This window comes from Pseudochaenichthys georgianus, chromosome 6, assembly GCF_902827115.2.
Source record: "Pseudochaenichthys georgianus chromosome 6, fPseGeo1.2, whole genome shotgun sequence".
In the NCBI taxonomy this organism is placed as follows: Eukaryota; Metazoa; Chordata; class Actinopteri; order Perciformes; family Channichthyidae; genus Pseudochaenichthys; species Pseudochaenichthys georgianus.
The window spans coordinates 39,007,964-39,021,812 of record NC_047508.1 but is presented as its reverse complement, the minus strand read 5'-3'; the positions used below and the strand labels follow the sequence as shown (position 1 = coordinate 39,021,812).

The 13,849-nt window shown below is 40.4% G+C and overlaps 2 protein-coding genes across 2 annotated transcripts in view; one reads left to right on the top strand and one right to left on the bottom strand.

Annotated features, from left to right (window-relative positions):
• Window positions 1-9,906, top strand: part of mpi (mannose phosphate isomerase) — a 17,827-nt gene extending 7,921 nt beyond the window's left edge. Inside the window, exons 5-7 of the mRNA XM_034085181.1 lie at window positions 2,660-2,833; window positions 3,791-3,999; window positions 6,907-9,906. Of these exons, the coding sequence (XP_033941072.1) occupies window positions 2,660-2,833; window positions 3,791-3,999; window positions 6,907-7,125 (602 nt within the window). The 3' untranslated portion in view covers window positions 7,126-9,906. The remainder of the gene's footprint in view (window positions 1-2,659; window positions 2,834-3,790; window positions 4,000-6,906) is intronic.
• A 428-nt stretch (window positions 9,907-10,334) lies between these two features.
• Window positions 10,335-13,412, bottom strand: LOC117448108 (protein PML-like). The gene is made up of 2 exons (XM_034085236.2): window positions 12,687-13,412; window positions 10,335-11,485 (listed from the first exon to the last, which is right to left on the bottom strand). The coding sequence occupies exons 1-2, from the start codon at window positions 12,760-12,762 to the stop codon at window positions 10,830-10,832; spliced, it is 732 nt and encodes a 243-aa protein (XP_033941127.1). The 5' UTR covers window positions 12,763-13,412; the 3' UTR covers window positions 10,335-10,829.
• Window positions 13,413-13,849: the final 437 nt, after the last annotated feature.

The following is a 13,849-nucleotide window of genomic DNA, read 5'->3' as shown; positions in this document are numbered from 1 at the left end:
TAAAATGATTTTGGTTTATCGGTTCATTTGACCATACTTAACAATCTGCTCTCTGATGCCCATGTGTTAGAAATAGAGATATATTATATCAGCTGTAAAATGTAATCATGCATCAAGTGGTACTTACTGAAGCAGAAGTAACATAGGTTATCATTAAAAATATAAATACATAGAAAAACGAAATGAAGGCCAGCATCATCGTGGATAAGACAAAACACCGAAATACATTTGATCAGGTGTCCCAGACTAGGAAGGGGAGCAGTGCTGTGATCAACCACCAGGAGGCGCAACATCTGAAATGTTCTTATCCTACAGAGGCAGAGATGGCAAAAGTACACACCGAGTATTTTTAAACACGAGTATCTGTACTTCTACTTGAGTAAAGGTTGTGACACAACCTTTACTCAAGTAGAACTACAGATACTGGTGTTTAAAAATACTCTGGTGAAAGTAGAAGTACTTACTAAACTTCTTTACTCAAGTAAAAGTAAAGAGGGCTTTGAAATGTACTTAAGTAAAAAGTACCCATAACTAGCAGCTGTTTTAAAGAGTACCTGACCTCCCTTTTATATGAATAGAACAATAATGTCATTGTTAGCTAATGAATGTTTCCATGCTGAACAACGGCAACATGACAACGTTTCCATTGGTCCCTCTTCTTTAGAGAAGACCAGGAAGTGATGGATACACGGATCGTGTTCAAACCAATAGGCACGCAATGACTCTAAAGAATAATGATCACGCACCAAACACACATTCAGACTAAAGGAACCAGCTGTTTGGAAAATGAGAGAAGTAGAAAGTACAGGTATTTGAGTTCAACATGTGAGAAGTAGAAAGTACAGGTATTTGAGTTCAACATGTAAGAAGTAGAAAGTACAGGTATTTGAGTTCAACATGTGAGAAGTAGAAAGTACAGGTATTTGTGTTCAACATGTAAGAAGTAGAAAGTACAGGTATTTGAGTTCAACATGTAAGAAGTAGAAAGTACAGGTATTTGAGTTCAACATGTAAGAAGTAGAAAGTACAGGTATTTGTGTTCAACATGTAAGAAGTAGAAAGTACAGGTATTTGTGTTCAACATGTAAGAAGTAGAAAGTACAGGTATTTGTGTTCAACATGTGAGAAGTAGAAAGTACAGGTATTTGAGTTCAACATGTAAGAAGTAGAAAGTACAGGTATTTGAGTTCAACATGTAAGAAGTAGAAAGTACAGGTATTTGTGTTCAACATGTAAGAAGTAGAAAGTACAGGTATTTGAGTTCAACATGTAAGAAGTAGAAAGTACAGGTATTTGAGTTCAACATGTAAGAAGTAGAAAGTACAGGTATTTGTGTTCAACATGTAAGAAGTAGAAAGTACAGGTATTTGAGTTCAACATGTAAGAAGTAGAAAGTACAGGTATTTGTGTTCAACATGTAAGAAGTAGAAAGTACAGGTATTTGTGTTCAACATGTGAGAAGTAGAAAGTACAGGTATTTGGGTTCAACATGTAAGAAGTAGAAAGTACAGGTATTTGTGTTCAACATGTGAGAAGTAGAAAGTACAGGTATTTGTGTTCAACATGTAAGAAGTAGAAAGTACAGGTATTTGTGTTCAACATGTAAGAAGTAGAAAGTACAGGTATTTGTGTTCAACATGTTAGAAGTAGAAAGTACAGGTATTTGGGTTCAACATGTAAGAAGTAGAAAGTACAGGTATTTGTGTTCAACATGTGAGAAGTAGAAAGTACAGGTATTTGTGTTCAACATGTGAGAAGTAGAAAGTACAGGTATTTGTGTTCAACATGTAAGAAGTAGAAAGTACAGGTATTTGTGTTCAACATGTAAGAAGTAGAAAGTACAGGTATTTGTGTTCAACATGTAAGAAGTAGAAAGTACATGTATTTGGGTTCAACATGTGAGAAGTAGAAAGTACAGGTATTTGGGTTCAACATGTAAGAAGTAGAAAGTACAGGTATTTGGGTTCAACATGTAAGAAGTAGAAAGTACAGGTATTTGTGTTCAACATGTGAGAAGTAGAAAGTACAGGTATTTGTGTTCAACATCTAAGAAGTAGAAAGTACAGGTATTTGAGTTCAACATGTAAGAAGTAGAAAGTACAGGTATTTGAGTTCAACATGTAAGAAGTAAAAAGTACAGGTATTTGTGTTCGACATGTAAGAAGTAGAAAGTACAGGTATTTGAGTTCAACATGTAAGAAGTAGAAAGTACAGGTATTTGTGTTCAACATGTAAGAAGTAGAAAGTACAGGTATTTGAGTTCAACATCTAAGAAGTAGAAAGTACAGGTATTTGAGTTCAACATGTAAGAAGTAGAAAGTACAGGTATTTGTGTTCAACATGTAAGAAGTAGAAAGTACAGGTATTTGAGTTCAACATCTAAGAAGTAGAAAGTACAGGTATTTGAGTTCAACATGTAAGAAGTCAAAGTAAAAAGTTGTCAGAAAAATAAGTAGTGGAGTAAAGTACTGATACCGTACAGTACAGATAAATGTACTTAAGTACAGTAACAAAGTATTTGTACTCCACTACTTCCCACCTCTGTACAGATGGGATTTTGAATGGATTTGTAATAGGCAAATCACAGGCAGTTGTTTTGCTTTTTTAAAACAGTTTTTACTAACCAAATAACCCTCATGGATGGTTATGACGTGTGCAGGTGCCGCAGGGAAGGACACGTCGAGCAGCATCGGAGACCTGCTGCTGCGGCTCCACTCTCAGTACCCCGGAGACATCGGCTGCTTCTCCATCTACTTCCTGAACCACATGCTGCTGGAGCCGGGCCAGGCCATGTTCCTGGGGGCCAACGAGCCTCACGCCTACCTCTACGGAGGTCAGAGGATGCCTTCTGTTTGTGTTCATGAGATAATGAAGTTGTTGACACTCCAGAGTTCCTCCAGTAGTCCTGTTAATCAGAGAAGTGTTCAGTTTGTGTGTACAGACAGATCGAAATACCGTTTCCCACAAATACAAAAATATATAAAAATATGTATATCCTATATATATACACAATCAATAGACACATTTATACATACATTCAGTGTGTGTGTGTGTGTGTGTGTGTGTGTGTGTGTGTGTGTGTGTGTGTGTGTGTGTGTGTGTGTGTGTGTGTGTGTGTGTGTGTGTGTGTGTGTGTGTGTGTGTGTGTGTGTGTGTGTGTGTGTGTGTGTGTGTGTGTGTGTGTGTGTGTGTGTGTGTGTGTGTGTGTGTGTGTGTGTGTGTGTGTGTGTCAACCAAGCCAAAAATGTGACAATGTGTTACTCAATATTTTCTAACTCGCCTGCTCTGTCAGCGGCACTTACCCCAAGCCCATTGGTTCATACTGAGGACATTAGTCTTTAAGATTGGCTCACACATTTAAAAAAATTGTATCTCAGTTTCTCGCTAACAGAGCTGGGTAGTGTATTGTGTGCAAATGTGACAAAAAGGAGAAATTGGGGACTATTTTCTGTTGTGAATTAATACACATTGGGTGCCCTTTGAGAATGTCCTGCAGCAGGACAGTGTGTGTGAATAGGACAAAGTAAACTACAGTGTGTGATTTCCTGTTTTTAATGTTTTTGTAGCTATAAGATATGTGTTTAGAGGAGATCACAGTTATCTGGCCGAGTTGACCTCCTTAAGTTCACACCCGTAGTCAAAAAGTAAGAAAAAGCTCTTGCAATGCTTTTAACTTCACAGACTGCACATTGTAAGAGTGTTAGAGGATTGATGTTCCTGTTTGAAGGAGAGTCCACTGCCAATTCTGCTTATTTCAAACTATTATCTATGTCCTAATCCATCCATGCAGACTGTGTGGAGTGCATGGCCTGCTCAGACAACACGGTGAGGGCCGGTCTGACTCCCAAATACATCGACGTGAACACGCTGTGTGAGATGCTGAACTACACCCCCGCCCCGGCCAGCTCCAAGATCTTCCCCTGTGTCCAGGACGCCTCCGACCCCTGCGTCTCCCTGTACGACCCCCCCGTGCCAGACTTCTCTGTCATGATGATACAGGTAGAACAATCCAACATTACTGAATGATAACTCTTTAGGAGGGAGGTGGGATTTCATTGGTAATGCTAAAGAAATGCAACATTAATAACTCCTGACCTGTCACACCTGTGGTCCTCCTGTTATCAGAGAGGGCAAACGTACTCACATCCTTTACTCAAGTAGAAGTACAGATACTCGTGTTTAAAAATACTCTAGTAAAAGTAGAAGTACTGACTTCTCTACACAAGTAAAAGTAAAGAGGGCTTTGAAATGTACTTCAGTAAAAAGTACCCATGACCACCAGCTGTTTTAAAGAGTACCTGACCTCCCTTTATATCAATAGAACAATAATGTCATTGTTAGCTAATGAATGTTTCCATGCTGAACAACGGCAACATGACAACGTTTCCATTGGTCCCTCTTCTTTAGAGAAGACCAGGAAGTGATGGATACACGGATCATGTTCCAACCAATAGGCACGCAGTGACTCTAAAGAATAATGATCACGCACCAACACACATTCAGACTAAAGGAACCAGCTGTTTGGGAAATGTATGTAGTGTCTCTACTGGGACATGTCTCCATGCTTTAATGTTCAAAAGCTCTTTATTTTTCTCATACTGCCTGTGCTGCAGTACCTCTTTTCACCCTCTGTCTGAAACCAGAGCCCAGTCTGCTTTGATTGGTTAGCTGGCCGGCCTTTGCAAGACCATTTACATGCACAGAAACCTATATCACATACTGATTATAGGAAAGGGAAACCCCCAGAAAGCATAAACATAATAGGGCCATTTTAAGAAAGATTTTTTTTTTATAAATGACATTGCTTTACTTTAAAGAGCCTGTGACAGCATCCCAACAACTGTTGTGCAATGAAATATTGGTCTACTAGTAATGTCGAACCGTCAATTTAAAAAAGAAAAAGCGATACCGTTCCGTTAAATATCAATAATTTCGAACATCGCGGGGAAATTCCTTCGACTCATTTTGAAGTTTTGGGGGAAGCCGGAAGTGACGTCAATGCGGGAACGCTTCGAGAGCCATGGGTATATTTTGTGATATAAAAACAAATCGATTATTTTTGTGGTTGTAAACTCAAGTGGATGAAACTACATTTATTAGTGCTTTCATGTCAATTCGGCGAACATATGATACATTACATGATCGTGAGGATGATGATTAAAAATCGTTTGTTTGTGCCGGTCTGCATTTCCTGATGAGAAAACAAACCGATGCTTTTTGTAGTTGTAGTACACCAACAACATGGATTAAACGTGTGTTTTTTTTTTACCACAATATTGGGGAAATTAATGGATAAAATGCACGGATTATTATTATTATTCCCACTCCGATCGGGACACTAGGTCCACCGTTTCCCCGCAGCGAGGCTCCCCCCGTTGACAGTTTACGTGGGCTGGGTGCAGTGGCGGACTGTGGGTGCAGTGGCGGACTGGCCATCGGGACGAATCCCGATGGGCCGGTACCGAAGTGGGCCGGTCGGATAAGTAACTAGCACATCCCCCATAGGCGGCGCGTGAGGCTCAGGTTTGAGAAGGCTAAATAACTTATTTTACCTGACGCTGCCCGCCTCCGGCGTCTATAGAAAAGAGATCAACTCAGTGTGCGGAGTTTAAATCTCTCAAGTCATATTACAGGATAAAGGAAATACAGTTTAAACTGCCGTATGCAGAGAAGACGCCGACGTGTCGCACTTATCATTCATATTACATCATCAATCAGATCATCGATCATATAATATCATAATATATCATATATTTCCTTATCTGAGTCAGCTTCTCCAGCCTCATCTGGCCGTGCAACACTCACAGTGTCACAGACTGGATGCAGAAGTATTATTTAACACATTATGTTGACGAAACACTCGAGACAAATGTAATTAAAGTCAGATCCACTCGTGTCTTAGACGTGAACGCGCTCTCAGCTGGAGAGAGAAACCCTGGCTTGATTTACCGAGTTGATAACCAGCGTCGTAGGACCGCTTAGCGAGATCTCGTTTGTTAGTTTGTTGTTAGTTTGTTTGTTACTCAAACATATCCAGGGTCTGTTGAACTGGCTTCGTAGTACAGGGCACAGGTGGCTAGCAGCGCTAATGTCAAAGACACAGACATTATACATTATATTTGTATTTTACCAGGATGCAGTGACACAAATATTTACATATTTACATTTACTATCTACAGCACCCGCCGCCCCTGACATCCCCCACTCACCCCGTTGACAATTTACTAGCGGTACCGAAGTGGGCCGGTCGAGAGTCCCGGGATGATTTGTAGTCCCATTCCACCACTGGCTACATGACCGTATGATCGCCCATATTGACGCACCTCATTCCTAAACTTCTAACAGATACAACATAAACCGATCCTTCAGCCTCATATGAGCTCTCAGACACGTTCAACATTAACCTGTCATCGCTGTCTGAGCTTGCTGCTGCGTGCGCCGTCGTGCGTTTACATCTGACTGTATATATATAAAGGTTTACATGCAGATGCTGGGATCCTGGACGGTGCAGCTGGAGCGCTGTGCCCGCAATGACGTCACCCATCATTTGGCGGGACTTGAAGAATCCCCAAGAAGATCCAGAAAATTGTCAACATTGAAGGCAGATTAATGGTTATCAAAGTACAAATATCCAAAATCAGTTCAGTAACGGTTTTAAAGGGGACAATATGTACTCAAATTGATGGGTTTGGATGATGGGGGGAAACCGTGTCACAGGCTCTTTAATGCAGCCTTTAAAACCATGAAAATACAGAGAATCAGCACTTTGGAAACAGGGCTGAAACAGAGAGGATTATGGGTAATGCTGCGATGATCTGTTTGGTGTTTGGAGCCAAACACTTCAGAGACATGTTTGAATATATCTGGGACCTTTAAACAGAGACTCTCACCCTGTCCCTCCTGCAGGTCCCCCCCTCGGTGAAGCAGTACACCGTTGCCCCCGTCGACAGCGCCAGCATCCTCCTGGTCATCGAAGGGGACGCCATGGCGACCTCTGTCGCTGCCCTCTCTGACATCACACTGAGCCGGGGCACCGTCCTGTTCGTCTCGGCCAATGAGAGCGTCTCCCTGCACGTCACATGCACCTCAGGGATGACTATGTTCCGGGCCTGCTGCCTCCTGTAGCTGCCAGTCTGAAGCAGTGTGTGTGTGTGAAGGCTTCCTGTGTGTGTGTGCTCCTAAAGATCTACGCTGCGATCAGGATTGAGCCCAATGATCCCCCTGCACCTCACGGTAGGTAGTACGTTAAAGGAGCTTTCAGACACAGAGGCCCCTCCCACCTTAAACCTACCTGCAGTGTTCTTTAGCTTTAAAGTCCACAGCAGATTTGAATTGTCTTTTTTACCTGGAGCGGTGCAATTTACATCTTATAGGAAAAAAACATAGGATGTTCTCTTCTAAATTCTTTAAAGGTGCTGGGTCTATACTGAGAATCAAAAGTCAAATGATATGTCCAGAGCACTGACCATGATCCTATTTAAAAGGTAGTAAGGCAGTGCTCAGATCACTTCATCCTTGTGGGGTAGATGATGAGGAATCTGAAGAAGATGAGGATTAAAATGTTGCATGAAAGGTTGTTCTTGAACTAGAAAAGCCACAGTATAAAGGTCTATGTGGCGTGGCAGCCTTTCTGGAGCGTACAGGGACTTCAATGCTCAGAAGAAATGAAAATGTGCAATTCAACGACAACTAGGCAAACACTTTCTGATCATGAAGATCAAACAGAACCGTCGAGAACAGCAAATAAACATTTGGGCCAAAACAAAACCTCACAACTGATCAGGCTCCAGCCACTGATTTGAACCCACAGTTCAAAGCCTCAATATAACGATGAAATAATCCTAGAAATATTGCTCAATGCTCAATTTGAAACTGCCCTTCTTCAGTGATTATGACATACTTCCTCTTTAGTCATAAAACACTTACAGCTGCACGTTTTTATCCTGTTATAATACTTTCTGACAGAACTGAAGCAGGGAGGAGGACATGTTTACAGAGGTGCAGTACACCACCATCACTCACTGCTTTGTACACCTGAGGACTGAGCAGTCTTTCTCAGTTAGTAAATATCCAGACCTGGATGCAATACATAGATAGGAAAGTTAAGGGTATATAGTGCAACACTGAGATGCCTGTGCATGTTTGATTTTGAGCAGTAAGACCGGAGAGGGGCCTTCAATCTCGACCGGGGAGACATTTAGTTAGCTTTACCAACATCTCCTTTAAGATCGTCCATACAGCTCAAAACATTTTGTAGCTGTATGGACGATGATTAAGGCCACATGTTAAATCTAAAGTTTTTTAGATCTGGCCAAAAGTGAGAGTGAGACTAAAGTCAAAATTCTGAGAAGAAAATCAAATTTATTTTAAGAGAAATTCTGAGATTAAAGTCAGAATTTGAGCAAAACCATTCTGACTTTTTTCTCCGAAGAAGACAGAAATGTGGCCCTTATCTTCTTCTGAACAGCTGTTGGGTTTCTCAGTCTTTGTCAGGAGGGAGAACAACTTAATGAAGCTAAAGTTAACGAGGACTTGTGAGAAGGAAACGAGAGGATATTTTTGGCTGAACTAGATTGACTGAAATATCAGTTTGAGCTTTTCATTGATAAGAACCTTCGAAAGTTCGGACTAAAATATGCCTGGCTAAATATGATAGTAAACTAAAAAGGACATTTGACACAGGATTTAGTAGCTTACAAATGTAATCTTGAGTGTCAGTGAAGTTTACCCTGGAAAGTATTACTGCTTTAAACTGTTACCAGTGCATGTTTACGGTGTGGAAACTTATTTTCAAAGTATAAAACAATCATAAAGTTAAAAACTAACAAAGAGGGCCGTTAACCATCACGGTTAATGTCGCTTTCATTAACTACATCTTAAAGTTACTAAATGCACTACTGCTGCCCGATGCTTACATGGACAACTTGACTGAAGCCCGTTAACACAAATCTTGTACAGTTGTACAACAAAATGCTGCTTTCAGTTTTATAGGAATATCGTATCAACCATGTCTGTATTTCTGAGTGTGTGAAGCTGGATTTTCTACAGACGTTGCATGTTTTGTTGTGTGTACTGATTCATTATTACTCGACTTTACATAATAAGTGAAATTGACCCTTGAACAATGCCGTGTTGTAAGGTTTTACCTGTGTATTATGTGGTGGTCCAACATGTTGGTAGAATATTGTAAGTAGATTATTTCAGTATGGTGCAAATGTCCACATAATATTCCAGTTTGTATCAGGGTCAATCTGAATTAAGTCAATGAAGTGGATTCTTCTGGAATGAATGATGTAACTGCCTGCCAGTGAGTAAATATGTCTCTTGTAGTTTGAAGGAATGACAGTGAATTGATCCAATGCTTTCACCTATGACCATGTAAGTCACGTGGGTTGATTTCTAAGCTTGTCCCTGATGTTTGTGCACTAAACCTTTTATTTGTTTGTTGTGGAAAAAAGGAAGAATATTTGGGAGGTTTTAAGTTAAAATCATGGTCTTCTTGATTAAGGAACCCCTCCTTCAATTCCTCTTCCTGTAGCTCTAAACATGAAGACGTTTTTTTGTTAACAAACCAACTTTTTTTCCATCTTTTCAAAACATTTTTTTATTTAGTAATCGTGTAGAGATCACTGATTTAAATATGAATTGAGTTTGAACTTTTATTTTAGATTCTCACATCGTTGTTACTGATCTTGTTTTGAGTCACCTTATCGTTTTAAAAACGGTATGTCCACACGTTTGTTTTGACCTCCTGTCCTTAAAATGCACACGACGCTGAAGTGGTTTAATTATATATATAGTCTTGGAATATTTCTCTAGTAAAGGCCTGGTTTAGGGTTTTTAAATATGGTTATGCCTGGGACTGCAGATAACATGTGTGTGTAGAAGTGGTTTAATAAAGCCTTGTTCCATTGCTACAACTGAACTCCTTTTATTGCGTCTGCCGTTTGATGTCAAATCTTACAATACTGCTAACAAATCATTACGGGCCTGTTCGGTATTACTAATTTGATTTCTATAAGTAAATGTGTACCAACCGTTAGCTGTCGCTGATCTAGAAGCTAGCAGCTATGGTGAGAGCTGTGTGGAAGCAATCTAATCTGCTGTGTACTTCGTATTGAGCGGCAAAAAGGTCCTAAAATCTGTGAATTTAATTTGAACATTTGAAGTGGGAAACCATTAAAAATGACCGTGTGCTATCTTTGACTGCAATGGTATCATATGAATCCATTATTCTAAATAATTGACTAAAATATTCATGTGTTACAAAGCACTTACAAAATGTTGCATAGCATTCTGGACACCCTGTAGAAATACAATACTTTTATTAGCAGATTAATTTACCTTCAATATAAATATTATGTAGAACTTGCGGAAAGTAAATTCAGATAAAAACAGATACAAAATGTTCAGTAACAAAACAATATACATATTAACGTTGAAGAATAGCAAATAAACATATTTCCACAACCCTCTTGAAGAATCCCATAGATGCAACATATTCTGTCTCAAAGATTATTGTGCAATAAATGTCAGTGCATGTTTTTGTTAATGGTAACCAACTAATCAGTGCTTTTTTGTTTAGTGCTGCTGCATAACACAGAAGTAGGACTTTGTGCATGCATTGTCTACAGTGTTCACTTCTCTCACCTTTCAAAATCACCGGGGTATAATCCCATTTGTGCGGCGGTTCATTTTTCTTTTTGATACACTGAAGTGAAGTCAGTCTTTCATTTGTTCAACTTCCACCATCAAGCATTTGAGGAAAGTGACAGCTACACAAGAACAGCAGCCATCTTGTTTTGTGTAATGAAAACATCCAGATGTTTTCACATGTTCTCCTGTGTGGCTTTGTCCTCTTTACTCTCTGTGATCTTCGCTGTCTGTCTGACGTTCTCCCTCAGGGGGCGCTGTCCTTTTGGCTCTTTAGACTGAGCAGCTGGCTTGTCCTTCATGGTGTCCAGGGTGAACAGATGCCTACAGATCAACTCTGGTGTGGGCTGAAGCACACTATACAGAGCCTGCAAAGCCCGCACATCCTCCAAAGCATCATGGGCCTTGTAGTTCACACCCAGCAGCTCCCTGACCAGGTTCTCCTGTCGGAAACTCTTGAGGCCGCGCTCCTTCAGCATCTCCCGGGCCAGAGGCAGAGTGTCCACATAACCGGAGACCGCGGCCTCAAACTCTGCCCGGAGATCCAGTTCCTCCAGAGCTCGGGCCAGCACAGGACAGTCGAAGCGGCGGATGTTGTGGCCGACGACGAGAGGATGTCCGAACATCTGGAGGAAAGCTATGAAGGAGACCAGGGCCTCTCGCAGGGTGTTGGTGAAGACAGGCTGGCGATGGAGGTACAGCCTCTTTCTGCGGACCCTGAAGCCGGTCACTTTGGACGCTCCTCGCTGCATTTGACCCCGAGGGATGAGGTACAGGTTGAGGGAGTGACCTCCACTCACTGCAGCCAGCTGGACCATCTCACAACTCTTACCTGCGGGAAAAACACAGGAGAGCATCAGGGGGGAATTATTACTGGAGATTACATTACATTACATGTTACTTGTTAGACGCTTTTATCCAAAGCGACTTACATACTCAATACTGTGGGCAATCCCCACTGGAGCAATTTGGGGTGAAGTGTCTCGGGGACACAACGACATGCTGACTGCAGTGGGGTTTGAACCTGTGACCCCCTGATCCCAACACCTACACACAACCCACTGCACGGAGATCAGGCCTACAGGTGGAGCTTTGATGAATTACAGACTGTTAGGTTAGGTAAACAAAAAGTGTGTTAATTAGGCAAGGGATATATGGGTAAACTCTTACTATATCTCATGCTAGGCCTTTTTGTGATGATAAATAATCATGAAAATCAATTTAGAAACAGTCAATCAATAAGATTCAGAAAATAAAACACCTCAGTCAATGCACTACACTAAATTGAATGCAACATTGTCAAAGGGCTATCCTTGATGATTATTTTCTAGATTCATTGCAAAATGTCAGATTAATGGTGAAGACTGTCAATCCCAGTTTCTCAAAGTTCAGGGTGACGTCTTTAATGTCTGACTTATCCGAAAGCAGGAAAACTCCTTATTTCAAATGATCAAAAACACATTTTCTGCAATTTTCCCATGAATATTACATAAAGGTTTAATTGACTAATAACTAGCTAGCAATTACTAACTAATTGATTCTTTGGCTAATCAATAAGTTGACTAATTGTTGCAGCTCTACATTGCCCAGATGGGCCCTTCACAATGGAGATGTAAAGGTATGAGAAAAGCTCTGATTGAAGCCACATTTTTATCCAATCAAGAACATTGATCAACTGAAACCAACTGCAGCCCTAGTGTCAAGTCATAAAATATACATATATGTAATACTTTTAAACAGACATCATTTATAATATCTCAAGCTTGAGGGTAAGATCGAGTAGGCATTATGCAAACTGCCTGTAAACTGATAACTCGTTCATTCAATGTGTAGTGATGACAATACAACTAAATTAAAGGTTACTATGTGGTAATGGTTATGGTTACTAAGTGTCCAGTGTGATTTGTCTACCTCATAAGTTATCCTGACAAAACATGGACACTCACACTTTAAAGCAGAAACATACGCTTGTATCTGTCTGAAAACAGGTCATAAGTCCATTTAAATTGTAAAGTCTCATGGAGGTATCTTACTCAGTCCCGTTGTCTCCAAGTCGAAGAAAACCAGCCTCTGTTGTTGAGACTTTTCTGCTCCGTCTGAGCTCTGCATCCCGACACATCCGGTTCAACAATAAGACAGCCACACAGTTTGGTAAAATAAAGAAACACTAGAGACTATCAGTTAGTATTTATCTACATAATCAGCGTCAGTACAAAGTCGCCTGAAGATTTTCCCTCCATGTTTTTAAACAGCAGAAACTTTCATAACAAAAGCATCGTTCGAGTTTAGTTTAAATTAAATAAACTGAAACAAATTAGTTGCAGTCTATGCTCTAAAAATACACACAGACTAAATTGTGTAGTTTGTGGTGTTTGTTTGTAGCAAATTCAAATCGTATTTTTCAGAAAGAAAGCTTGAAAATGAGCTTTCCACAATAGTCATCTGGAAACATTTCTTCTTCTGTGAAAAAGGAACACGCGTCTCAAGCGGAGTGCTGGCCCCTACGGGATGTTAATGGCAGCTCAAAAACAAATACAGAGGTGGAAATGTTTTACCTTTGTCTAAGTACAAGTAGATGTACCAGAGTGTAGGAATACTCTGTTACAAGTACAATTTCTGCATTCAAAATGCCACTCAAGTAAAAGTAGAAAATGACTAGATTTAAAATATACTTAAAACGGGGGGAGTCCATCCGTCAGTCTGACTGACGGACAACTTCTCACTTCAAAAAAGAAGAAGAAATCTAGACCGCAAAAATAATTAAACAAGTGAGTACCTGTTTTCCTGGCCAAGGACAGGTTCCTTGAACACAACACGAGCGTAACGTGTCTTCACGTGGTATATGTCTCGTCTGAAAGGAGTGCTGACAGAGAGCACCGGAACGCCGCTCCAGCTCTTAACATATTGCAATACCCATAAGGAGCCGTACACATGCCGCAGTGTTTGCGTGGCTGTGTCTTTAGTTGTAAGCACAGTGGCGATCTGTTGTTATTAGCATCTGGTTAGCTAGCTATGCTAACGAATTTAAAGCGCTTTTCTACAACTAGGTGGAAGAGAGCTCTCTCCTGAGAGGCTCAAATAACCTCAGCTCAGTGAGGTTAAGGCACACCTTGATATGATCAATATTATTAATGAGACTAAATGAAAAACAGGTATAAAATACTATATGACAGTAACAGAAAAGTTGTTAAAAATA